This window comes from Protopterus annectens, chromosome 8.part0, assembly GCF_019279795.1.
Source record: "Protopterus annectens isolate FY-2018-M chromosome 8.part0, PAN1.0, whole genome shotgun sequence".
NCBI lineage: Eukaryota > Metazoa > Chordata > Ceratodontiformes > Protopteridae > Protopterus > Protopterus annectens.
The window spans coordinates 1,395,460,680-1,395,488,216 of NC_056741.1; the positions used below are offsets into that span (position 1 = coordinate 1,395,460,680).

A 27,537-nucleotide genomic window follows, 5' to 3' on the forward strand; every position below is an offset into this window, starting at 1 on the left:
TCTGGGGGTTTAACCCAAGGAGCGGAAATTCGTCATGGATTTAATCCATGCCTAGGAATTCCCAATTAGATTCTTTCCTTATCTACAGCCACTTCTCCACTATCTGCCTACTGCAAGCATCAGTGAATTGTACTGTATTCTGGTCTGAATCCATATTACTTATATCTCATCTTACTTTCCACTTCCATTTGTCAGTCACCCTCTACAATACTTTCATGTTGTGTGATAGGAGTTTGATATGTTGGTACTGCCCTCAGTTGCGCATTTTCTCTTTGTTCTTGTGCACTAAAATATTCTCCCACACTTTAAGTAGGTTTTGTGCCCTGTTTTAGCCAAAACCTTATCCTCTCATCCCATTAAACTGACAGTTCCAAAAAATGTAATGCAACAAGTGACAGCAGTAAAGGAGTAGCTGCGTTTTGAAGCATTGATCCTAATATATATTATTATATTCAGTGTTATGTAAATCCCTAAAGAGACATGCTTAAAAATAAACAGATGTTTTTTTTTATTCAAGATTGTTGAAAAATGTGTTTGTGTTGGACAGACAGTTATGATAAAGAGTGGGTTTCTTTGTGACTTTTCTTTTTAGTAAGATAATATTAAAAAATCTTATGTCTCTCTTTAGGGCTGACCTATGATCCCATTGCATGATTTCTTTCCTTCAGCCACCTAAGCAGTACATTCTGAATTATGTAAACACCGTGGAACTCTATCAAGCTAATCAACAGACAGGAAATTTCCAAACAATTTTAAGTTACCATCTGAGAGTATATATATCTAGTTACTGTAGACATTCATTTCTTCTAGTCAGTACTGAAAAGGAAAGATCTGCTTCTAGGAACAATTCCTGTGACATTCCTCTGCTGTCTTTGTAAAAACAGTTTAAAGTATACTGCTGGTATAAAATCAAATGTTTCTGCACAGATAGATTTTATTTAGGAAAATTAACAATACATCTCAATTACTTAGGCAGTTAATCCTACAGATTATAAAGTATTTCCTTGAACTTTGTCGGAATAGTTGCTTATCTGTCAGAACATGCCAGGTGGGTGTATCTAGGAATTGTGCAGAATAATATGTAAAGGCTCTGGCAAGAGAAAATGTCATAGTATTGACATCAGCATGTCACACTGCGTTACCTAACAGACAATAAAACCAAAGAGGTTATTGTAAATCAGTCAGCCCATCCTGGAAAGCAGAAAGGGGTCTTAAAAATGAAAAAGACTAGGCTATCATCCTGTGTTATTAAACTGCCTTTTACATTGTACTGACATTTCAGCAATGGATGTTATAACTTTCTTCCTGAAAACATCACAGCGATTGCAGTGAACAAGCTGAAATAAATGGCTTTATGTATGACGTTAGGTGTGACTGTTTCTGACTTGGTTTTCTAGAACTTTTTTTGCCATTTAGGACTACAGACTTGAGCTCATCTTTTCCTAAAATGGATATAAATGTTATAAATTACTTTGTGGAATAACTTAGATGTGGTAAAGTAGTGCAACTGCGGTCACTGCTGCCTCACTGTGCTTAGTTCTCCAATTCAGTTCTCGGTTTGGGCACCTTGTGTAAACAGAATGTATGTTGTTCTTGTAACCTTATGGGGTTTTGCTTTGTGCTTTCATTTCCACCCTTATCTTAGAGACATGCTATATGCCAGTTGGTAGTCTTCTAAATTATCTGAAGGTATGTCTGCCTTGGCTGAGTGACTGTGTGGATGCATCCTACGATGGGCTGGTACCCCATGCAGGATTAGTTTCTCTGTCTTACACTCACTGCATAGCAGGATAGGCTCTGCCTGTCTTGCAATCTTCAACTGGATTGAGCAGTAATCAGAGAATAAGTAAATTAGAATTCTGAAGTAGTGTCAGTTTAAAACAGCCAGGAGGTGAAGTGTGATACCACAGCTGATAACCACCCTACCGATCCAGTTTCAAGACTGATATTTGATTATTCTTAGGATACCCACTGGAGAAGAGTATGAAATCTCTGAATGGACAGCCATGAGTGCATTTTGTTCTGCCATATGCCTGTGGTGAAATACCAACTGAGGCTTTCAATATGTAGTATTATTTCAGTGGAATGAGACATTTTTACAGTTGATGTTGCACACCATCATGAACATGGTAGTTCAGTATGCAAATTATGAGAACTGTCACAGAACAAAGAAGAGTCTGATTTCATTGCAAGTTGTCTACCAGTAACATGAGAGGAAGCAGTTAAAACAATAGTGTAATAAGCATTTGTCAGTGCCAGTTCCCAACTTTAACTAAAACCAAATTGCAATAATTATTGTTCAGCACGTGTGGACAGACAAATTAGAAAGTTAGTATTGTACAGACAGTTATGATAAAGAGTCAGCATGTAGAAACAAAATTGTCAGTGTTTTTGTACATTCTGTTGTGTTGCAAAGTGTATATGGAAAATGGGGATTATATTTTTTTCATCTTTTCCTAGTTTTTATTTCACATTCCAGCCAGTGAGGTATTGTGCTGCTTAATAAGGCCTGCTCGTATCTCTACCTTTCTTCCATACTTCAATTTCTGTCTGAACTTTCTTCTTCTTCCATAAGTGCCTGAAGAGAATCTTTTACCATCTTATGATCCTGTCTGCAAATTCCATTTCTAATAGTGGCTTGTTACTGTGTACCTCCCTGGATATATTTTTCCTGCCCTCTCTTTGTGCTTCCTTGACCTGGTCTCCTCAGTTTTCCATTCCATTTATGCCCATTGTCCTTGACCAGTTTTCCTGACCCTGTTCTTCAGCCATGTAGGCCTTTTTTTCCTTTTGACGTTTCCATCCTGCCAAGCCCCTCCTTCATAACATTCTAAGCTGCATTTTTTGTGATTTATCATTTTCCATCTGTGATGCTACCCTCTCCTAGGACATTTCTGTCTTGTCCTTCACCTTTCTCAGGTTCCTCCCCTATACTCCTCTCCAGTTACAGACTACTGTCTTACTTTACTTATCACTGTCATAATCCTAAAGCTTTACTACCATGACATGAGCACTGTAGTGGAATGGAACTCTGACTTCTCCAACTACTTATGGCATTCCACATTCTGAGTTCAGTTCCTGTCCCATCCAGTGCATTCTGCCACCTGCTGAATAAAGCTTTCCTTATCTCTGACTTCTGTTATGTCATTCTCCCTTCCATCTCTAGATTGAGGGGTGCTCCATACAATTTCAGGCAGCTTAAATCTGCCATTGTTGCTCCTGTGTCTGTTTTTTTTTTTTTTTGCTTTCTGTTATTTTGATACCTTAGGATCATGAAGTTTAATTCTTCTATTCTAGCAGTTGGATTTAAAATCAGTTGTGTGATGATACCTTCTTTCATCCACCACTCAGGGATAAAATGTCTCCTCATGGAAGCAAGAGTCCTGTCTGTACTCCTGTATCACCCACACTCTGTCAGTGTTTAATATTAATGCACTGAACTCTTAGAATTTGTTCAGCATGTGAAAGAAGATGATTAAGTGGATGCAAGTTATTTTGTGGACCCATCTTTCAGTCTGTCACTGATTCTTTTCCATGCAGCTTATCCTGACACTCACCTCAGTCACAAACATGGTAAAGTTTCTTTTGCTTCAACTAATTATGCAGCAATGTTGACTGTATCAGCATCAGAACCCTTCAATAAACAAGTAGCAACCTTTATCTTTGAAAAAAAAAAACTTTACAAAGTTAGGCCTATAGGAAGGGGAGACAGTCGGTATCTCTAAATCCTCTGAAAACAGAATTTCGGATTTCAGTTACCATATCACATGCATAGATAGAGACTGGATTAATTTTTGTCTTTTCTTTCAGGTCTGCTCTTCAGCTCTACTTCTTTTGGGAGGCAGTAAGAACGGAGAGGGCTGATACAAAACAGTCCCTTCATTCTTGCTTTTCCCAAAAAGCATCCAAATGCTTATATTGGCTAGGGTAATGTCAAGGCCTATATTATATCTCTTTTTAAGGTCACTCTTCAAGGATACAATTGTATATACCTGGGATAGCACTGTAACTCAAGCACTTCTGCTACTGAAAAGTAGATTTTTATAAACCACATCCTGGCCTGGAGGGTGTTGTTCTGTAAAAAGACTTAAGTATATCCCTTCTGAATATAGTCCACAATCGCTAAAAAAAAGGCTTATGGCTATTTTGTCTCCAGATAAGCCAATTTCTTGAACTGTTATGGAGAAAAATATTTACACTTCATTGGTATCTTACAAAGTTTATAACATCTGTATAACTAAATTTAATAATTTGATTTAATTATTTTTATATGTTCTTTTCTGTGGTGTATTTAAACAGTCCACATATGGACAAACATAGCTTTCTAGTTTCCAAAGCTTAAATAAAAATAAATGATGCTGCCTTGTGGCTAGCATTTTCCATGGACTAGTATCTCACCCAGCCACCAAGTGAGTTATAAGATCCATCATAGACTCAGTAGCAAAATGGTACACCACAGTCCAGCATAAAAGAAGCCCACCACTCCAAGGATCAGCAGCAAGGACCAGTGATAAGGGGATTGATGAGTCTGAATCCAATAAGAATGGTATCCATCTGAGATCTGTCAGCAAACTGGGAAAACTGTTGCTGCCATTGATGTTAGCAGGCAAACTTAGGAATGTAGGACAATAATATGCAAACAAGTATGGGGACCATAATATGCTTAGCCATGAACACTTTTAAGAAGACACACACATGTTCTTGCCACCCATTTTGACCACTTAATAATGCAAACAAGAACACTTGCTTGAACATTAGAGTGCTGAGAAACCAAGAAACCAGATGTTGAGTTTTCAAGTCCTATGTATGCCCATCAAAGCTTGGCACTAAAAGGAGTGCTTTGAAGTTCTTTATAAAGGGTGCAGTCTGTACTCTGAAATTGACTAATGTCTGAAGGATGTGCTTGATGACTAAAAAACCGAAGACATTTCCAAACTCAGGCCTGGTGAGGGATCCAGCAGTAGTCTATTAGACAGATACGGAAAAATTAAGAAAATTTAGTGCTATATCACCTCCTGCATCAAATGTGGCACTTCACAATGACTTTGGAAATGAAGGAAAGGATATAAGGCATTACTTAGCATAGGGAGTACTGAATGCCCAGTGAGATCCTAACAATGCACCTTTGTTATTTCTGTATCTTAATATTCTACTATGAATCATTTTCATCTCCATTCGTCCAGTATTCCACATCAGTCTTTTCCCTGCAGTTATACACAAAAATGTGGTGATCTGGGAGAGCATCAAATTAGAGCCACTATGACAATGAATTGAATTTAACAAAGTGAGGGTGGTTCAGACATCTTATAAAAAAGGTATGCCTTGATTCAGTAATTATACAGAGTACATTTCATGATTAGGCTGGTTTCATACTTTTGTGGCTGCATTCCTATCCTGCTTCTTTGCTACCACTTGCAGCACTGCTCAAAGGATTAAAGGTGTGACTGCAAAATATAATCTCCGTTGTGGCCTGACAGGAAGCTATGAGCTTTGTACAAGCTCAATTACTTCTCACCTGTAGTCAGGCTATGGTTGCAAAATCCGAGCTCCTTCACTGGATGTTTTCCTCTGCAGATCGTAAGCATCTGCTAAAAATGTAGAAAGTCATTTTTCATCTGTTGTGGAACTCTGCTGTCGAAGTAACTACTCTGTGGAGATTCTTTGTAGAAGCTACTCTTTGATGATGTAATCCCTTTAAAGTGTTTGGCTTACATAGGGTTTCATTTTCCAGCTCACTGAAGAGCTGCGCTTCTTTATTATAATGAAGTGAGTTTACTTCAGAGGGAGAACAAAGATCATTCATACTTTTGCCGACATTCTTGTTAAGACAGAGAGGTGTATACATGTAAATTTGTAAAGTGTGTACTAAAGCAGACCTATTTGATGTACTGCTACTGACTGATAAAGAGATTACAGACAGATGAGATGTGAATGAGAAAGTGGAGGTGAGACATATAGCCACAAACTGGAAGCTAGACTAAAAGGGTGACAGACTGAGAACAGTGATGTGAAATAATGGACAATGATAAAAGAAGCAGGAGTGCTTGATTAGGTATGCATTTTACAATAAAGTGTATTTAATATAGCATTTAAAGTAGAGATGAGCTATTGGAAAACAGCTGCATGTAGATTTGGCCTTTATTTTCTTGACTTAGTAAAAAACAAAAAAACAAAAAAGGGCCAGCTGAGCAGGGCTATTCCTGTTGTTTTTTGGGTTCATAAGCAAACAAGGATTTTTGTTTGAAAATGATAAATATTTGGTTACCAAGCAAAATGGCTAGAGGTTGAAAGCCTTGTATTCTGCATGTGTTCATGTAACTTTCTGCACCTGAGCAGAAGGGCTAGACAGGTTAATATGCTGTACAATTTAGCTTACAGATATTGTGGGAAGTGTTGAAAGCTGCTGAATGATTGCTTCCTTCCACTGTTTTTTATTATAAAGTTCAAAGGTCCTTCAACTGTAAAGGCTGAGCGTGATCTGAGCTGGTGGCATAACCACTGTAGATCATTATTTTTATAGCTTACTGCTAACAACGGTTGTGAGAGCTTTAAAGGAAATGTACTGCACAGTATCCTCTGATTCCTCAAACATTTACACAGCTTAACTAACCTGTCCAGAAATACATTTATTTATTGTCTGAAAGTCAGCCAAAACACTGGGCTAAAGTCTTTAAAATAGTCATTGTTTTTATGAAAAACGTTTACTGAGAAATTTTAATAAGTTCACAATTAAAAAAAATACAAAGTTCATAAGAAACCCTGCAGACCTGTGACATTTAGGAAACAGTAAAGTGTTCTGCTGTTTTAAATATGGTTTAGGAGAGTACAAAAGGAAAAAGATGTTGTGATAAGCACACACCCCATGAGGGTGAATATAAGCATTTTTTCAATCAACTGTGTATTTATATGTTTGTTTTTTCATTTATTGATTTATCTTGATGTAAAATTACCAAGGTGTGGCCCATTTACAATAGAGATACATGAATTAAGTAGTCCATTATTAAAATAGAAGAACAATGTTCATAGTCAGTAGCATACCTCTCAATTGTATAGATTTTTGCAGTATATCTAGATTTTTCCTCATATTTTGGGACTGTGTCTCATAAAATTATGTTTTTTCTGGCAAATTACTGGCAAATTATTGAGGGTTGAAGTCAGAAAATAATGACAGACATTTGAATTTCAGACTTCATACCCTTCAGAAATTTCATGTAATGCAAACCCTACTATTCTATCAACTTTCTAAGTTTGTAAGAACAATATTTAAAAAGTGTCACTATTTTTGGGTCTTTGTCCCCCATTATTTATGGCTGTGTCCAGATTTCTTGCTCTAAGAGGTTGAGAGATATGGTCGGTAGCATTGCAGAACAGATCCTTCTGCATCAGTGAGCTGATTTGCAGTATAGTGCTGTAGACTAATTCATAATCATTTAAATTCCCTAAATGGAATTTGCATGACTATAAATTGCACCACCGTGAATCTGGAATAACTCCTTAGTGAAGCACATATCACCTGTGGCACTGAACACTGAACTCCCAACACACACACACGCACACACACACACACACACACACACACACACACACACACACACACACACACACACACACACACACACACACACACACACACACACACACACACACACACGCTGGTCTGGCATTCACAATATCATTCATGTACAGACACTGAGATCACTCACACACTGTCACACTACTCACACATGCAAACACACACACACACACACACACACACACACACACACACACACACACACACACACACACACACATTAACATGTGTATACACTCTTATTCACACACACAATATACAGCATTACTTAAATCCTTTGGCAGTCTGTGCTGGGGAATTGGATGTATTCACCTCATACCAGTTCCCTATACTGGAAATTTAGGTATGTACCGAAAGAATGTGGTGTTGCGGTAGCATTGTTGCCTCACAGTAAGACGTTGTCCTGTTCGATTCTCAGCTAAAGCGGCTTCTGTGTGGAGACATGCGTGAATGGGCGTACCTTCATTGAAGGTTGTGCGTCAGGCCTGGCAAGTCTGTACGTAAAAATCTACTGCCAATCATTAGCGGACTAGAGTTCTGCTGTGGCGACCCCTAACCGGGAAAAGCCGAAAGATACAACAACAAAACCGAAAGAATATCATGTGGTGCATACTTAATGCCTTTGGAACACTGCCCAGCACTTGCATTCTTTAGGTGTCTGTCTCATGCTAAGTAAATACTGTAACTGGGCAGCACACTGGGGAGGGCATTTGCATAAAGTCCTCCCATGGAGTGCTTCATTTACATGTGTCACACTGAGCTTTACTACTAGAGCACACAGTGGTGATTCTAGTCATGCTGGGAGGGTCCATGAATGAGAATGGTCTTGCAGAGTGTGCGGGACAACTTGCATTTGTCATCCACACTTTGCAGACAACTATGAGGACTGCAAATACAGGACTCAATGCGAATGAACATTCTGGCTGGTGTGGTTCATTGCATTGTATGAAAATTACCTTTAGATGCCTGCTGTGAATTTTGGTTGAGTGATAAAATATATATATAAAGCCAACTCTAACATAAATAAGAAAAAGTTTGTTAATAGATTTTTCTGTTCAGAATGAATTTTAAATCATGTTTACCACATTTGTTTTAGATGTTTTTATATGGATTTTAAACATCTAATGGTGTTTATTAGATGCTTTACTGAGCTAGAAAGTATGCCATATTGTGTGACATCTGTAGCCCGATTATGAAACACACAGTCACACACTTTGTAGTTCTGTGACTATAATAAGTAGCATTTGCTGCCATAGTTCTTGTGTTTCGAAACAAAGGTGTTCATCTTGTGGAGCATTTCAGCATTAGCTTCCTTCTCTTGTGCTGACATTCAGTGATACAGAGTCTGCAAAAGTAATTCTTCATGCTTCTTGTCTGCAGGTAATATTTCATCTTGGTGTTGAAGAAAGCCAGATGCAGTGCTGTGTGATTTACTGCTAGAGAAATAAAGCTCAAAGCTGTACTGTTCCTTACAAAAGTTCAACCTGTGGTAATGGCTACCATACCAGTCAACTGTCCAGATTTTCACAGAATGTCCAGATTTTTGCCTGATATTTTGGTCTGTAGCTCATAATGTGGTTTTCTGACAATGCACTGGCAAATCATTGAAGACCGAAGTCATAAAATAATGGCAGACATTTGAGTTACAGACTTCATAGCCTTCACAAAATTCATGCTAATGCAAAACCTGTTATTCTATCAACTTTCTAAGCTTGTAAGAATAATATTTTAAAAGTGTCCATAGTTTTGGGCTTTTGTCCCCGCATTATTTGTGGCTTTGTCCAGATTTCTTGCTCTAAGAGGTTGAGAGGTATGATGGCTACCCATCAAAGCAAGAACTGAAAAGTTGACAGAAATGGATGTGTTTAACATTTTTTGGACTAAGGACTACTTTAATTTAACATTGGGGAGGTTTAGTATAATTTAAGCAATGCAAGCTTTGCCAAACAAGGGTAAAAGAGCAGCTGATTGTTATAAAGTAAAATCTCAAAAAAAAAAAAATAATAAGATAAATGCAAAACACTATAAAAACAACTTTATTCCAAAATAAAATGTCACAGTGAAAACTTTCACTCCTTATATGGACTTCATCAGACTATGACATAAAAGAAATCCTAGAACCACTAAACACATGAATTCAAAAGTCACATGACCATCTCAAGTAAGTTATACCATATTACTTTAGTTTTTAAATCAACTTTAGAAATTTTCCTTTTCATTTAAACCGAGCCTTCGACGTGCATTTAATAACACTTGATATCAATCTGCTTTCAGATGCAAGTTCTTCAAGGACATCTTTCCCTAGTACAGAAGTAACTTGTTCGACCACTACCTATCTATAAATTGCAGGAGAACTTTCCAAGACATGCTTTTCTAATATATTTTTGTATAATACCAAGAAACTGTACAGCATAAAGCATGCAGCTACTTGCAGCAAGCTGTTAGAGTTAAGTTTCTGACACATGATGTTCTTTGGCAGCAGTCTCTAAGATCACTTGATGAACGTTGCAGACACAGCAACAAATATCAGTTCACTTACAGCTAAGTCTTTGGCTAAAAGTGGCAAGCCACTTTCTGATGGTCAGCTTATAAGACAGTGTTTGGGAATATTCACCAGCCTTGACTACCCACACAAAAACTCATTGGTACAAAAAATAAGCACAGTGAACAGTGTCGCAGGCAATGCAGCAGTTCCGGTGAGTGGCTAATGCTAATTAGCCATATGCTCTCCCCAAGAAATGCCCATAACTCCCAGTTTGCTTGGCAGAGAGATTAAGAATTACTCAGCTGAGTAAAATTTGACTCCAGGTGGAAGAAGTGATACCATAAAAGTTTGCTGGTCACCCATTCACCTCTATAGAAATGCTTGTAGAGCAGGTAGGTTCAGGAAAGACATTGGAGTGGGGGATATGTTAGCCTGCATGTGTTGGTGTGTTTACATATCTGTAAGGATATGAATGAAGCTGCATAAATGCATGTGTGTGTAAGGGTGTCTGCCTGGGTGGTCACATTAGGGGAGGTTATGTATAGAACTGAGAGTATGGATGTGACAGTTTGTGCATGTTGCATATATAACTTGATTATTTCTGTGAGTGATAGGATGTAGGGGGGGTCTTGTTTGTTGATGAGTAGATATGTGTGTATGTGAGGGGTGCCTTTGTGATACATGGGTTGCTAGGCGCAAGTGTTTGATTCAGAGATATGGTAATGAGACAGTAATGAAGTCTTTCTTCTTGCAGCCATACCTGTTTCTGCATTAAATGTTATCACCATCGTGCTAAATGATAAACCTGCATTGAGCAGCTGGTGGGACAGTGAGGGTTTTACTGAATTCTAGAGCATATCTAAATCCAGAGCTAATTTTTGTGACACTTATGCAATACTTCGAATTGCTGCATGGACTTCTGGCTTGCTGTTACCCAATGACCCTGCTGCTACAGGCATTGACTTCCTCTGAAAACACAAACAGTGCCAAATATGTCATTAACTGCAGCTGATGTATCCCTGCTGAGTTGTACTCAAATCTGCTCCACTGAATAATTTTATTATTTGGCAGCACATGTCACTGCAAACAGTTTTGAAAATACTGAATTTCTTGTGGGCACTCATTTAACAGAAATGCCTCAAATTGTTACATTGAGTGCTGAATTGCATTGGCCATCACAAGTGCTGATGCACTAAGTGTTGATGTGGACACTGAATACCTTTACAATCAGAAACAGTGCCAACTAACTCTAGAATTAGGTATGTATATTCCTTTCAGTGTGTGTATGGTAATCTGAAATGTTTGATTTTGTTCATTTTTATGCATGTTATTTTGGTAAAGTTTTTAGCAAATTTAGCTAATACACTTCAGACTGGTTTAGCTAATCTTGCCTAATGGCTTAATCACAGTGGACCACAATGAGGTGTGAAAAAAAACAAGATGACTTATTTGGGATAATACATCAACAGCAATGTTTCTCCACCACTGACTAGTATGGCTTCCCTCGTCTTGGTCGACTGTTAAGTGAGGTTTCAACCTGCCAGGTTTGATTCCTTGGTTGGCATTTTCACAATAGCTTTCCTTGTAAGGAATCTTGCTAGCTTGGATTCTATTTCTCTTTTGGCTATTTAATGTTTTTCGTCTTTTTCTTTTTTCTCTAAAGTTTGGGGTGTCTATAAAAATGTTTTCAGCCCTCTAGACCTTCATTTAACTCATTTCATGTGGTTGAAAATTTGATTGGACTATACTTGATGAGATGTAGTTGAACTGCCTAGTATTATAGCTATTTCAGTAGGTATGGAAGAGATAGATGGTAGGGATATAAGAATATGGTAATTGATTCCAACCTCATTTTCAAGGAACAACAAACAGTTAAAGTTGTTATTCATAGGTTCATAGGTAGGTACTAGGCTATCAGCCCTGGGGTCTGCACAAGCCCAGCCAAAAAGGTACCCTGGCTTTTGCCACCCAAGGAAATTATTTTCCTGTGCCACTGTCAAGCAGAGCCACAGAGGTGATCCCCGGGTGAATTTTCTATTTCCCATCCAATCATCAAGATTTTTCTTGAAGAGTGCTAATGAGGAGCTTTGTTTGATATAGATAGGTAGTTTATTCCAGAGTATGGGATGTCTCTGGGACAGGAATCTATCCCTTCGGCATGTTCTGTTTATTGTGGTGACAAGGTTTATGTCCCTAGAGTGTGTAGCTCAGAAGGATTGGGATTTCTTTAAGTGGAGCATGTCCAACAGCTCTGGGTTTGACATAGCTTTGTATGTTAGGCAGAGATCACCTCTGAGTAGGCGATATGCGACGGAGTAAAGCTGGAGTTTTTTCAGACAGTCTGCGTAGGGTATCTGTTTGAGGCCGGTAATCCTCTTTGTGAGGTATTTCTATGGCCTTTCCAGTTGTTGTAGATGTCTTGTGAGGTACATACCAAAAGGGGCATTATACTCTATAATGGGTCTAATGAGTGATGAGTAGAGGGGAACAATGACCTCTTTTTTTCTGGATGAGAAACCTTTTGTGATGAGGTGTGCCACGTAGAAGGATTTCCTGACTACTGTGGTGATGTGATTATCAAAGGAGAGACTACAGTCCACCTGTGTCCCAAGGTCTCTTATCACACTTTCGGTGTTAACTATACTACTGCCTATGTTGTAGTTCATGGGTACAGAGTTTTTACCAAAGGGGATGACAGTGCACTTCATGGCGTTGAGCTTAAGGCTATGGCTTTGACACCAGGCATGTGTCTCAGTTGTTTCATGTGGTTGACCAGCCCTTTAGACATGTGGTTGAAAATCTGACTGGACTATGCTTGATGAGATGTAATTGAACTGACTAGTATCAGAGCATCACAATTCAAAATCTGAGTCTTTTATAGAATAAAATGTCAATTGATGATAAAACATATTACACCCTGACAAGAACAGTTTTGATGAATAAGTTACTATTTGGTACCGTGGTTGGCAAAATTTGAAAAATTGTTTGATACAAGTTAGAAATAACCTACGATTTAATAGCTGCTGATCTACCAGATTCCTCTCATCATTGTCTTGATTTAAAAAATGCTGGAAAACAGCAGCATCTCTTTAGTCATGGCCTTCTTAAAAGATCCTTTGCGCACACCTACTTCGCCTATAGCTGTGATACACACCAGGGAGAAAGTTCTAGACTGCCTCCTAGTATACCAACAACAGACTCTAAAACAGGTAACTCATCTTCAGGTCATGAACTTCATTCTCCCTACCTTATCAAATCAGGTAACTTAGTAATCAAAGTATATTTACAGAATGTATTAAACATGCTTGTATAACTTCATTCCTTTGTCAAAGTATAAAATTGCTAACTGTCCAGTTTCCTAACACTACAGACTGTCTCAAACATGCAGTATTTTTTCTCCCTTTGTATCCATTCTGTCACTACTGTTTTATTTCTCTAAAGCTAATTCTGTGCCTTGCTTACTTATTTCTCATGCATCTATCAGCACATAATAAAAAGTCTGAACTGAGTTATAAAATGATTATAAGATCAGTAATATGTAGGTTTTAGTATGTAATGCTGGGTATGTGTTTTCTTGCTGGTGATTAAGAAAGAACAGATGAAGGGATATATGAATCTAAGTACTTTATATATAAAATTATTTCTCAATTATGGTATTGTACTATATATGCCTTCATTTTCAAAACTGAACAAGTCACCTGCTTTGATAATATCAGGGCACAAGTGCATTTTGTCTGACACTGTCATGCATTATATTTATATAAATGTTATAATATTTGTATTTGGTGCCTTTTCATATATTAAGGAACACATTTTTAAATGTGTTTTGCCTGTATTTTTTAGCTTGGGTCTTCTTTGAAAATGGATTGCCCTATACAGCCAATCAAATCAGCAAAATAAAATTGATCAATAATGTTTGCCTTTTGCAAATGAATTGTTCAGAAGGGGGGCAAAGTAAGAATGCAAGTGCAAAGGGTAATGGTAGAGAATTTTAGTATTTGTATTATAAGCTGGAGTTGAGAGCCTGAAATGAGTTAGAGGAATGATGGCTGGCTGGCGGGTGAACAGCTTGTATTGGATCAGGAACACAGCAGTACTCAGTGCTGTGAACATGAATTTGAGGAAATGCTGGAAAGAGAAAGTCAGTATAGCTACATATGAAAGGTTATGCTAGCAGCTGGGGTGAATGACTTTCCATACAGGAGGTGAATGGTGTGGGGTATGGAGGTGGAGAAGATACACTACAAGAAGGCAGGCAGAAGAGTAGCAAAAGATGTGAGAGTAGTAAAGACATAAATTGAGAGTGTTTGGGCAGAAAAGTTCTAGAGAGATAGCAAAGGCTTCTTCAGATAAACATCATAAAAAAGGAAGGGAAGGACAGCTCTGTCCAAGCTAAACAAAGGTAGCACAGAGATTAGACTTCTTCCTTCACAAAAGAAAACAAGAGGATGGTGCCATGCTTGGAGGAAGGTATGCCGGAGTGTGTGTGTGTGTGTGTGTGTGTGTGTGTGTGTGTGTGTGTGTGGTGGGGGGGTGTACAGGGCAGATAACAGAAAGACATTGAAAAGAAGCTGGCTATCGTAAGGCTGAATAATGTACAGGAACTAGATGAACTACTCCCAGAGGCCTTGGATATCTGGCTAGTGTGTTGTCAGATTCATTTATAAAGACCATTTATAACCATTGGTTAATGCACTTGTTTTACCTCCTCTTAGTGACTTATCTTTTTTTTCTTGTCATAGATTCCAATTATGCTTTAGTAAATAATGCTCACTGCAACAATTACAAAAGCCTGCTGTCTAGCTGTGGCTGTATGTTCTGCTATGTTCAGAGGAATGTGACAACTTTTATCCTATTTGCACATCCATATTAACTATGTATATTTATTGTTAACTTTAGCAATATTTTAAATCTACATTTTTGTAATATTACATTTGTACCACTGTGCTAGAATGAATGCTAATGTGGAAGTTTCAACAGTTTGTGCTTCTGTCCTCTCTAAAAATCTCCCATCTAGCTTTCGCGTGTTAAACAACATGATTGATAATTTTTTTTATCTTCTCAGTTATCAGCCAAGCTTTATTTCTTTTCCTCTCTATACTGCTAGCGTACAGTTTTAAGTCCTGCATACTGAATAACCGGCTGCAACGAAAATTGCTCAACATACAGCTCTCCTATCTTTTACCTTGCACTGTCTCTCTTTTTGTCTGCAAAGTATGTTTGCTTAGTTTTAAGTTTTTAAATGTACTTATTTTAATGCATTATCTACTCTCTAGCAAGTCGATATGCTGTAAAGTAGCTCGGCAGCAAGAGACCTCCCCCATCCTTAAAAGACTGTTAGTATCAACAAACTTATATCTATTAAATGCTGGACTAATCAGCCTGCTTTAAGACATTTCTTACCCAATAGTAGTACACAACAAAACTCTTTTTCTTACTATTAAAAGTACAAAGCCTTTTTAAATGCTGGACTAATCATCCTGCTTTAAGACATTTCTTACCTGATAGTAGTAGTACACAGCAAAATCTCTTTTTCTTACTATTAACAGTGCAAAGCCTTTTTTCTGTTAAAGAGTTTTTACTGATTGTTTCTGGACAGTGCTTACCTCTGGGCTTGGTTCAACCCACTCTGTTTGCCCTCGCTTTGCTTGGGCTCACTCCAGTCCCCTACCTTACCCCCATTCCTACCCACCCCCCCCCCCACTTTTCTTAAATTTGTAATTAAACTAAACCACACCTTTTAACACACTATCCTATAACTTGCAGTTATCTCATCCAACACACCCACAATCAATTATTTATTTCACTTTCTCCCCCCTCCCACCTCACTAACCATTATTTCCTCCCTCACACAACACTCTCTACCCTACCAAATCACTTTATCAGTTCACTTCTCTCTCTACTAAACTTCACACACCAACCCATCCATATTTTTTCCTATTTCTCTACTGTTTCACCATGTCAGTTATCACCACTCTCCTGAGCAACTCACTCCTACTCATTACCATATACCTAACCTTCCACTCCACTACCTTTATCACATCAAACATAACACACTACCCCTCTCCTACACTCACCACTATTGCATACCATACAAAACCAAATATCCATTTTCACATCTGTTCTAACCTCTACACTAACTCTAACATATTACTCTTCCACTATAAATATGTCCATACCCCCCAATATCCTTCCTATCCTGATTTATTTAATTGACTAATATCCGAGTTCAAACTCTCTCTTTTTCTACACTCACTAACAGAAATCAAACTCCAAGCTAACATACCTCCTAACCCAGGGCCCACACAGCTACTCCCACTACACCCAATAGCACACACAACACCTGCTAATGCTACTGTCCAACTTCCTCCCCTAAAAGTTCCAAATCAGACTTACTCATAACTAATTTTAACCTCAGAAGTATCACAAAAAACTAGCAAATTTCATGCAGCCCTAGCTACCTACATTCCTGATACAGTCATTATTACTGAGACATGGCTAAAACCCTTCATTAAAGATGAGGAAATACTCACTAGTGATTATAACGTTATTAGATAGTTATTTATTATTTATTATTAGTTAGTTATTAGTTATCAGATATACCTGTTGCTCAGGCTGCTGCAGAGAGATTGACCTACTGCCAGCTGTGATATTTAGAAAATATAAATGTTTAGTCTCATTTTTTGTCTGCATTTTGATTTAATATCTCTGTAATTTGTACAACTGTACTTATTCTTCTTCTTGTGTGCTATAGCTGTATATCTCTTAGTGTTGACCTCAGTTGTAGTGAAATCCTTTGTCTGGAGGCCTTGTCTGTTTTCTTAGTGGCAGTAAGTTTTCAGAACTAGTTTCATCTGGCCAAAGTATTCCTGCATCTGTATTGTTTGGTTTCTGTCCTGTGTTTTAAATCAGATATATATGTTGCTCAGGCTGCTGCAGAGAAATTGACCTACTGCCAGCTGTGATATTGAGAAAATATAAGTGTTTATTCTAATTTTTTGTCTGCATTTTGATTTAATATCGCTGTAATCTATACGACTGTACTTATTCTTCTTCTTGTTTGTTCCCACCCACCCTCCGTGTTCTTGTTTTGGTGTTAGTGTTGGTGGCTCTGGAATTGCCTGCCCCTCCTGTAAGTCTGTATTTGAACACTCTTTCTGAGTCCATCTCATTTGCTCACTTAACCAAAAACAGTGAGATCATATTCTGAGTCTAGTGTTCACTCTACATAATACAGAGAGAAAATTTGAGAAGGACAACCCACTTAGGTTCTTCCTTCCTCTCTCCGTGCACTTTACTAACAAAAAAAATAATAATCTGCTTTTACTGTATTTGTGCTTCCTCCTACTTTATTTTGCTTTTGCCTCTTCTTAAAAGTGCTCAATTTTATTTATTCTGCTGCACTTATTGCTGCTTGGTAGTAGCCTGATTAAATTGTAACTGTTATTCTAAGTCTTTTGGTTTAAGCACTTGGCTTCATACCAGTTGTTTTACATTAAGAAGGTTTGTGGTCTGCACTGTTGTGGCAGGACAGGTAGCTTACATCCTTCTAAGCTGGGAATTGCTGATTGAAAGCTCAGTATCTGCTATTCTAAAAGTGTATTAGTTCTGGTTTAAGCACTTGAGCTTCAGGCCAGTTATTCTACTTTAAGAAGGTTTGTGGTCTGCACTCTTGTGGGAGGAGAGGCTGGATTCTGCTCTTCTGAGCTGGGAATTTCTGGTCACAGGCTTATTGTGCTTGCTTATTCGAACTGTTTCTTTCTGAAATTGGTGCGCCTTGTTGCTGTAGCATAGGGCAGATTCAAGCCTGCTGAATCTAGCTTTGTTTGTATAACTTGAGCACTGATCCAGGCCATCTTTTTTGGAGAAGGTTCCTCTGCACCCTAGTAGTGGGAGTGTGCAGTTAGAACTTGTCTGATTGAAAACTGCTGGAACAGGGCTCAGTTTTGAGTTTTTTTTTCTGGTTAATTGGGTAACTTGTTTAAATCAGATTGTTCATTTTCTATTGTTTTATATATATATAAATTGCACTTTATTCATCTGCTTTTACTGTATTTGTGTTTCATCCTACTTTATTACTAGGGGCATTGACTACAACTCTGAACTGAGATATATAACAAGCATCTTTTTATGCAATTTAAAGTGTTTTTTTGATTGTATCTGTTTTATTTTCTAAAAAAAAATATATATATATATATCTATATATATATATATATATATATATATATATATATATATATATATATATATATACTTGTTTCCCACCTTTCTAAGCTAGTATAGTCCAGTTTTCAGGTTAGTGCTGAATTCAGGGCTGTGTTACAAATCTCTGTGTTTGCCCATACCTTACTTGGATAGAAGGAAGTTTCTCTGTTCACCTGTGAGAGAGGGGAGCTTTGAGCAGCCTATCTGTCCCTGCAGGAGTGGTTTCAGCCCAGAAAGTAGTAGTTTATTGGCCATTTTGGGCTAATTTCTATGTCTTTCATTTCCCTGCTATAAAAACCACATTTGCCCAGTTTTGCACGCCGGGCAGCACCAGTTAGCTAAGGTATAACTATTCCCAGCTCCACAAAGTCTCCTCTTCAATTTTTCACTTGGAAATAGACACACTTTCAACTTAAGCACTCAAGACATTCATTTCTCAGCCCAGCACTTGCTCAAAACTCATAGCAAGCACTTATAAACCCTAGCACTACATATGGACAAGGCTCTCTAGTCGACCTTACCAGTTATCCAGTAAAACAGTTCACTGTACCTATCCAGGCATGTCCAAAGGGCAGTTTCAGATGTACTCTCCAGTCCAATGGGTGAATCTGGGCATTTTGAGGCATGAACACAGACAACCCTTTCCTCCTACCACCAAACACTAATACATGCGAGAGATGCAATTATACAACCAAACTGGAGGCTAAGCTCTCTCAACCCAAGACTGGATCAGACAGTCAAGAGGAGAAGGAAAATATTTGCATCACACCACCAGTCTCACATAGACCCATTAAACCCGCACCAGCAAAAAATGCACATAAATACATGAAAACATAATTGGAGGCTCTAAATAAAAATCTGCAAAACCAACAGAGACCTCCAAAGCAAACAACCAAGCAACCTCCACCCCCCAACGCAAACCATGAAACACATATTTCACAAAACCAGTGTGCCATGCAATCACAGCCCTTAAGGCAAAATAACATACCCAACATACTAGTAATAGGTGACTCTATAGTCAAGCACACTGACATCCCACTCACTAGGCTGAATAAGGAGAAGGTTACTGTTAGCTGCCTGTCAGGTGCCAGGATCCGCCACATAACACAAGCACTCAAGTCACTCCAGAACAACTACAAATATGATTTTGTCATTGTCCATGTTGGTGTGAATGACCTGAGCCATACCTCCCTGGACTACATGAAAAGAGACATGGAAAAGCTCTCTGATCACGTAGCCCAGCTGGTATGACCCTGACCCTGAGTAGCATCCTGCCCTCAGCAAGAATGATACCACGGTATAAAGAAAAAATTCTCACTTTCAACAATTGGCTAAGTTTCTGGTGTCATTCAAATGGGATCCAGTGTCTGTCCACCTGAGATAACATGCTTGACAAGCCACATTGCTTCGCTAGAGATGGCTTGCACCTGTCACCCTTAGGCTTTCGAATACCGGCCAAGGCTCTTGCCACCCCCATAGTGCCTTTTTTATTCAAGGCTCAAAAGACAAACCTACCACCGTAAATAGCACAAGTAACAAAAAAATGAGGGTAATGCTACTCAATGCCAGAAGTCTAAACCTCAAAATGCATGCACTCGAGGCACTCCTCAGTATGGAGAAAATTGATATATGTGCAGTAACAGAAACCTGGTTTAAGGCTCCAGAGAGTACCCCAGCACTACCAGGCTAAAACTCATACCATATATTTCGGTGACAGAACCCAAACCGAAATACAAAATGCGGGGGCGTATCCATATTCATCAATTATACACATACCTCCAGGTTAGTGGCACAGCACGAAGCTTCAGAGATCATCCACATGCAACTAACAACAGGCAAACTGCAATTGAAATTGCAGATTGCTACAGATCAACCACCACGTCCCAGGACCCCCATTCTGAGTTTCTGGAAACACTGGGAAACATAAAGATCCTACCAAACACCCTAATATTGGGCGATTTCAATTACCCAAACATTAACTGGGAGAACTACTCAAGTACTAACTCCCTTGCCCAAAATTTCCCAGAATATAAACTCAAACACCCTGGTTCAACTGGTCAACATTCCTACCAGAGATGACAACATATTAGACGTGGTCATCACCAACATTGGTGACTGGTGTTCCACACCAAAGGTCAACCCCTCTCTGGTTAGATCTGACCATAAACAAATCACTTTGGATATCCACATTCCGCCCTCACCCTTGGACAAGAAATCCACTGTGAAAAACTTTTCAAAAGCAAACTTCACGTTACTTAAGACAGAGGTGGAAAGTTTCAAAGCCCCCATGCTGAATGATAATGCTGTCCAAGCTGCAAAATCTTTTACTAATACATTCTACGGGCACATACAAAAATGCATGGATCGTGCCATCCCAAGCAAAACCAAGACTCACTCCTCCAAGTAAAGGAAACCAGTCTGGTGGACTCATGCCATAAACAAACTATATAATAGAAGGAGGAAATTAGTACAGAAAAGAGTAAAATCCCAAGAAGGGAAGACATCCCTGATCAGTATCAGCAAGAAACTATGATCCCTCATAAAATCATCCAAGGCGCTTTGAAAGAAAAATTGCCAAGGACTCCAAGGATAACCACAAGGCATTCTTTAGCTATGTCAAGAATCTAAGTGGCAATGCTCATATCTGCTCAGAGTTAGTGCAGAATTGCACAAAATACACTGAACTGACCGATATCACCAACATCCAGGCAAAGAGGTTCAGCACAAACGTCACCCCCCTCTCACCCCCAAAAGGGCCCATAACCATACCAGAAGAATGTAGGGTCCCAGAAATCACAGACACTCAGGTTAAAACAGCTCTCTCCAGAGCCAAAAACACAGCATCAATGGGAAAAGACGGTATCCCAGGCTGCGTCCTACATGAGCTCAAAGACGAACTAACCCCACACCTAATCACACTGTTCAAACTCTGCCTCTCCACAGGCTACGTACCTATAGAGTGGCGCACAGCAGTGGTTTTTCCGCTCCACAAAGGTGGAGCCACAACAGGCCCTGGGAACTATCGTCTGACTAGCTTGGTCTGCAAGGCTATGGAGTGCATAATCATGGAACTCATTAACAGAGACATTGGGAACCTCCAAACACTGGACCCTACCCAGTTCAGCTTTGTTAAGGGAAGATTATGCCTCCTGAACCTGATGGTGGGCTTCTTTGAGACATTTGCCAAGGCTATAGATGAGGGAAAGGTGGTACATACAACCTACCTAGATCTCGCTAAGGCCTTCAACACCATTCCCCATTCTGGTATTATAGACAAGCTCACCAGCCTGAACATAAACCCCTATGTCACAAGATGGGTTGCCAACTGGCTCATGGACAGAACCCACATGGTGAGAGTTGCGGGAGCTAGGCGCGACTCTAAACTGGTTACAAGTGGCATTCCCCAGGGCACAGACCTAGGACCCCTCCTGTTTGGCATATACTTCTCAGAGGTACAGGCAAGCACAGGAGGACTATGGCTGACCAAGTTCACAGACGACTGCAAACTATGGGCTATAATTGACTCTCCAGCTGACACAGACATCCTCCAAAAGGGTCTCACTGAGATGGATACCTGGTGTCAAAATCATGGCCTCAAGCTAAATGCCAGAAAGTGCATAGTCATCTCCTTTGGAAAAACAAAGTACCCACAAGCTACCACATAGGTGGTAGTTCCCTAAGTACAGAAGACGTAATAAGGGATCTGGGGACCCAAGTAGATTGTAATCTCACCTTTGTTAATCACATTGCCAAAGTGGTTAGAAAATCCTTCTACATGGCCCACCTAATCACAAAAGGGTTCGCATCCAGATCAAAAGAGGTCATTGCACCCCTCTACTCATCACTCATCAGACTCATCATAGAGTACAATGCCCCATTTGGGATGTGACTTACAAGACACCTGCAACAGCTGGAAAGACCACAGAAGTACCTCACCAAGAGGATCACTGGCCTCAAACAGATGCCCTATGCAGCTCAACTGAAGAAACTCCAGCTGTATTCGGTTGCATACCGCCTACTCAGAGGTAATCTCTGCCTGACATACAAGACCATGTCCAACCCAGAATTGATGGACATGCTCCACCTAAAGAAAACCTTATCCCCTCGAGCCACATGCTCTAGGGATCTAAACCTCACCACAACAATAAATAGGACGTGCTGGAGGGATAGATTCCTGTCCTAGAGACTTCCCATGCTTTGGAACAAGATTCCAATCTACATTAGGCAGAGCTCCTCGCTAACACTCTTAAAAAAAAAACCTTGACGAGTGGATGGGAAACAGAAAGTTTACACACTCAAACACTGTAAGTGGGCACCTCTTTCATATCTCCCTTTAGATGCTGCAGTACAGTATTTTAATGTCACCTTTTTAACATCTTAAACAAACTTGCTCCTGCCAGAACAACTAGGATAAAATCCAACTATACCCCATGATTAACCAAAGAGACAAGAGCCCTACTAATAACGAGAGAATGCCTGGAAAATGGGTCCATTGCAAAACTGTAGCAAATTGATAGAAATATTTGGAAATAAGAAATAAAGCCAAAAAACATATCAGACAGGACGAAAAAGATCACAATAGCAACATCCACTTAAAATCAGTCAAGCCCACAAAAGTTCTGGTCAGCCATAAAACAGATCCTAAAACCAGGACAAGTCAGTACACCATCCCCAACATTAACCAATACTACAGACAACATATTTACACAATTTAATAAATTTTTCACCAATTCCATACTAACCCTCACAAATAATAAGTGCCCCTCACCTCCTTCCACTTGTTCACAATCAAGACATGATCCCAGTAGCTTTTCCTTTCAACCAATCTCAACTACTGCTATAAAAATACCTTCAAAAGCTCAAGCCAACTACCCTAGCATCTGATAATCTATTCACAGAGCATCTTAAAATCACTGCAGAAGCCATCTCCTATCCAGTATCCATACTCATAAATCATTCCAAGTCTGAACAGCAAGTCCCAACCAGGGGTGTAGCCAGAGATTTACATTTTGTACTCAAACCTAATGTTGCTGCCCCCACTACCCACTTGTCATTTTCAAAATGTACTCAGCCCTCAACATGCTACAGTACTTTAGGATTTAAAGTTGACTGGTTGTAACATATTTTTAGTACTTGTTGCCCCCATCTAAATATGGCAAATAGTATCTATTTACCACATCACTGACATAGCTAGGGACAAGATTTATATAAAGTATTTGTATCAATTAGGCACTTGCCACATAGGATAGTACCGCAGCACATAAGCTATAACCTTTTAGCTACTAATAGGAAGTAGATATAGACAACAGGTGTGAAAGATGAGACCTATCCTAGCTTGGATGAACAGCCTATGACATATGTTTATAACCCCAGCTTGAGTTAACACATTTTCTCTGTGTTAAAACAGATAAATACTGCATGTCATGTAAACTAGATTTAGATGTGAATAAGCTTGTTTAAGGTTGAAAATGCTCATCTATTGCTTTTCAATAAAGTAGTTTTAGTTTCTAAACAAGTTATAATTGTTTAATTACGCAAGTCTCAACTGAACTTGCCTACTGTGTATGGTTCTATTTTCCTGATTTTTTTTAGGATTCTCAGCCAGCAGCTTTGTTGCACACAGTTTTTCCTGTGGTCTAAACACACACACACACACACACACACACACACACACACACACACACACACATACCTATAATATATATATATATATATATGTGTGTGTGTGTGTGTGTGTGTGGATCTATGTTGATCTATCAAAAGTACTTTTCATCGAAATGTAAAAGATTGAACTAACTTTCATGAAAGTGCATTTTATCGAACATGCACGTTCGCCAAAAAAAAAAAAAAAAAAACAAACACGCCAAAAATTAAAACGGTACTCACTTTTATGCAGGGGGGCAAGCCCCCCTGCATCCCCCCTAGTTTAATATTCTCACGCCAGGATCGCACTACAGTGAGGAAAAGGGAATATTCCCTTATCCCTGCTGTACCGTGATCTAAGCAACAGTTTGCTTAGTTGTACAACCAACAGTACATGTTGATGTACAACTAAATCTACATGCAAACAACTGTTTGCTTAGTTACTTTTCAGTGAAAGTGCATTTTCGACAAAATGCACTTTCGTGAAAGTAAGTTCGATCATGTACATTTTGATGAAATGTACTTTCGATCATAAGACCAGGACCCATATATGTATACAGGTAAAATAATGTCAGAATGTGAAATGCAAACGGATGCAAACAGACTTGAAACTACTAGATATATATTTTTTCTTCCTCTGTAGGGAAGGCGAACGATGGTACCAACTACGGGCTAACTTGAACCAGAGAATACTGAAGCCCAAGGATGCTGCGCTTTATACTGGTGTCATCAATGAAGTCATATCAGACTTAATCCAGAAGCTATACTACATAAGAGGAAACAGCCCATCAGAGGTCCTGGTTACAGATGTAGCTAATGAATTTTACCGATTTGCATTTGAAGGTATGTGAATACTTCACAAAATATTTATTATATGCATCTTTTTTGCCATGTAAGGGCACCCTACTTGATTCACCCTACTTGATCAGATCGCATTGACTAATCTTGCCAGAAAATGGCCATGGTTATTTATTTTTCAGTGATAAGCTGGTTGAGGACCCTGCCTACTCCAGTCTTTACCAGGTACCCATGATAACAGTTGTGGGGGGTCTTTGTGCCCCTATTGGCCAGTGTTTGCAAGCAATGAAGTCCAGCAGCCCTGTTTCAGTAAGCTACTGGCTAGCATGTGTCCAGTTACCCAGCTTGGGTTATCTGGAATAGATCTGTTGAGCGAGAGCTGGATGTAAAACCAATCAACCTGCCAAACATGAGCTAAGGATTGCTATACTCAATATAGGTACACTGATAGGGCGCAGCTTGGAAGTGGATGGCATAATGGTAAGGAGGAAGCTGGATATCCTCTGTATTGAGGAAAAAGGTGGGAGGGTAGTGCAGCAAATCATTTGGCCTGAGATCTAAAGTCTACTATTCAGGGACAGAGTAGACTAGAAATGGTGTGGGAAATGTGATAAGGGGCAACTTTGGAAGACATTAAGGGTGGTGATCAGAATTAATGGCAGACTCATGGTAATCATACATCAGTGTAAGGACAGGGCATTATTCATAATTTCAGTCTATGTCCCACAGCAGGGTTGTGATAGCGAGGAAAACAGTGCATTTTGATAGCAGTTGCAGGACCTTCTAGATAAAAGAAGACAACATGAGTCGGTGTTAATGAGGAAACTAAATGCACATATCAGGACAGATTGAACAAGATATAAGGACTGCCTGGACCCACATGAGTGGAGCAACAGAAATAAAGTAGGAGAGGCCATTCTAGACTTCTGTCTGTCAAATGGCTTGACAGTGGCTAACACATGGTTCAGCAAGAGAGACAGTCACAAGACCACATATAAGAGTGGCCAACATGCAACTCAGGTAGACTTCCTCCTAAGAAGGAAAGGGTATCAGGGTAGAAGCAACTATTGCAAAGTCACCCCAGTGAAACAGTTGGCCCACATTATAAACTGCTAGTTGCTACACTTAGTGTTGGCATCTACTTCTCTGAAGTACAGGCCAACACTAAGGGACTCTGGCTAACAAAGTTTGCAGATGACTGCAAATTGGGAGCCATTATTGAATCCCCAAATGATGTGGATATTCTGCAAACGGGCCTTACAGAAACAGATGCTTGGTGCCAGAGCCATGGGCTCAAGCTTAATGCCAAGAAATGTATAGTTATCCCCTTTGGGAAAAAACATGTACCCATGAATTACCACATAGGTGGCAGTACGCTAAACACTGAATGTGTGATGAGAAACTTAGGGACACAGGTGGACAGTGGTCTCACCTTCGATAACCACATTGCCACAACAGTCAGGAAATCCTTCTATGTGGCACACCTCATCACTAAGGGCTTTTCATCCAGAAAAAGGAGGTCATTGTCCCACTGTACTCATCCCTCATTAGACCCATTATAGAGTACAATGCCCCATTTTATATGTACCTCACAAGACATCTGCAACAGCTGGAAAGGACACAGAAATACCTCACTAAAAGAATCACAAGCCTAAAGCAGATGCCCTATGCTGACCATCTAAAAAAACTCCAGCTATACTCTGTGGCATATCATCTACTCAGTGGTGATCTCTGCTTAACATACAAGGCCATGTCAAACCTGAGCTGTTGGACATGCTCCACTTAAAGAAATCCCAATACCTCAGCACCACATGCTCCAGGGATCTAAACCTTGTCATCACAATGAACAAAACATGCTGGAGGGATAGGTTCCTGACCCAGAGACTCCCCATACTCTGGAATAGACTGCCCATACATGCCAAGCAGAGCGCCTCCTTGGCCCTCTTCAAAAGGAACCTTAACGATTGGAAGGGAGATAGGAAGTTTACCCCAGGGATCATGTCAGTCACCCTGCTAGAGAGGGGTCCAGGGAAGTAAATATTGTGGGAAGAAATATCCAGGGAATTGTTATGGTTAGGCTTGTATAGGCCCTAGAGCTGATAGCCTAGTACCAACCTATAAACCTACAGTCCACTGCAAGCAATGGTCAGAGAAGGCAATAAGTTCAACAGAGACTTGGCTGAAGACCTGTAAGTTGACTGGAGAGAAAGCAGAAGAGTTCAAGGAAATGTTTAGGGCTCTAGCACATCAGAAAGAAGAAGAAATTGGTGGAGTAGGAGAAGAAGAATGGCATTTTCTCAAAACTACATATGTGAGGACTATGGAGCAGGTATGTGGCCAAACTAGGTATGGAAATAAGATACATAAGGAAAGGTGGTGATGGAATGCAGAATCCCAGAAAGTCATCAAATGAAAGAAGGAATGCAGGAAAAAGTGGGAAATAGAAAAGACATTTCAGACAAAGAAGGAATACTGGTTGACTAACAAAGAGGCTAAAAGAGCAGTTGCAACAGCAAAGAACAAGGCATCAGAGGCACGCTAGCAGCTTCTGAAAAGTGACTCAGTTGATAGCACAAAGAAACTCTTCTCAACTTGCAAGTCAAAGACAGAAAGATAGAAGAAAGTAGTCATCAGACACCTTCCATAAAGGATGGCAACAACAGCCTGCTCACCAGTCCACAGAACATCAAAGACAGATGAAAGGAATACTTCTAGCAGCTTCTGAATGAAGAAAATAACACAGAAGCTATCCTGTCCCAGATGAAAGAAAAAGAGGATCCTATCACAGAAGTAAGAACAGCATTTAGGAAAATGAAGTCAGGGAAAGTAGCAA

The 27,537-nt window shown here is 39.4% G+C and overlaps 1 protein-coding gene across 2 annotated transcripts in view; it reads left to right on the forward strand.

Annotated features, from left to right (window-relative positions):
- LOC122809459 (sterol 26-hydroxylase, mitochondrial-like) overlaps nucleotides 1-27,537 on the forward strand; it is a 564,348-nt gene that overhangs the window by 197,631 nt on the left and 339,180 nt on the right. For both annotated transcript variants that reach the window (XM_044080981.1, XM_044080982.1), the window contains exon 3: nucleotides 24,550-24,749. In XM_044080981.1, the coding sequence (XP_043936916.1) occupies nucleotides 24,550-24,749 (200 nt within the window). The remainder of the gene's footprint in view (nucleotides 1-24,549; nucleotides 24,750-27,537) is intronic.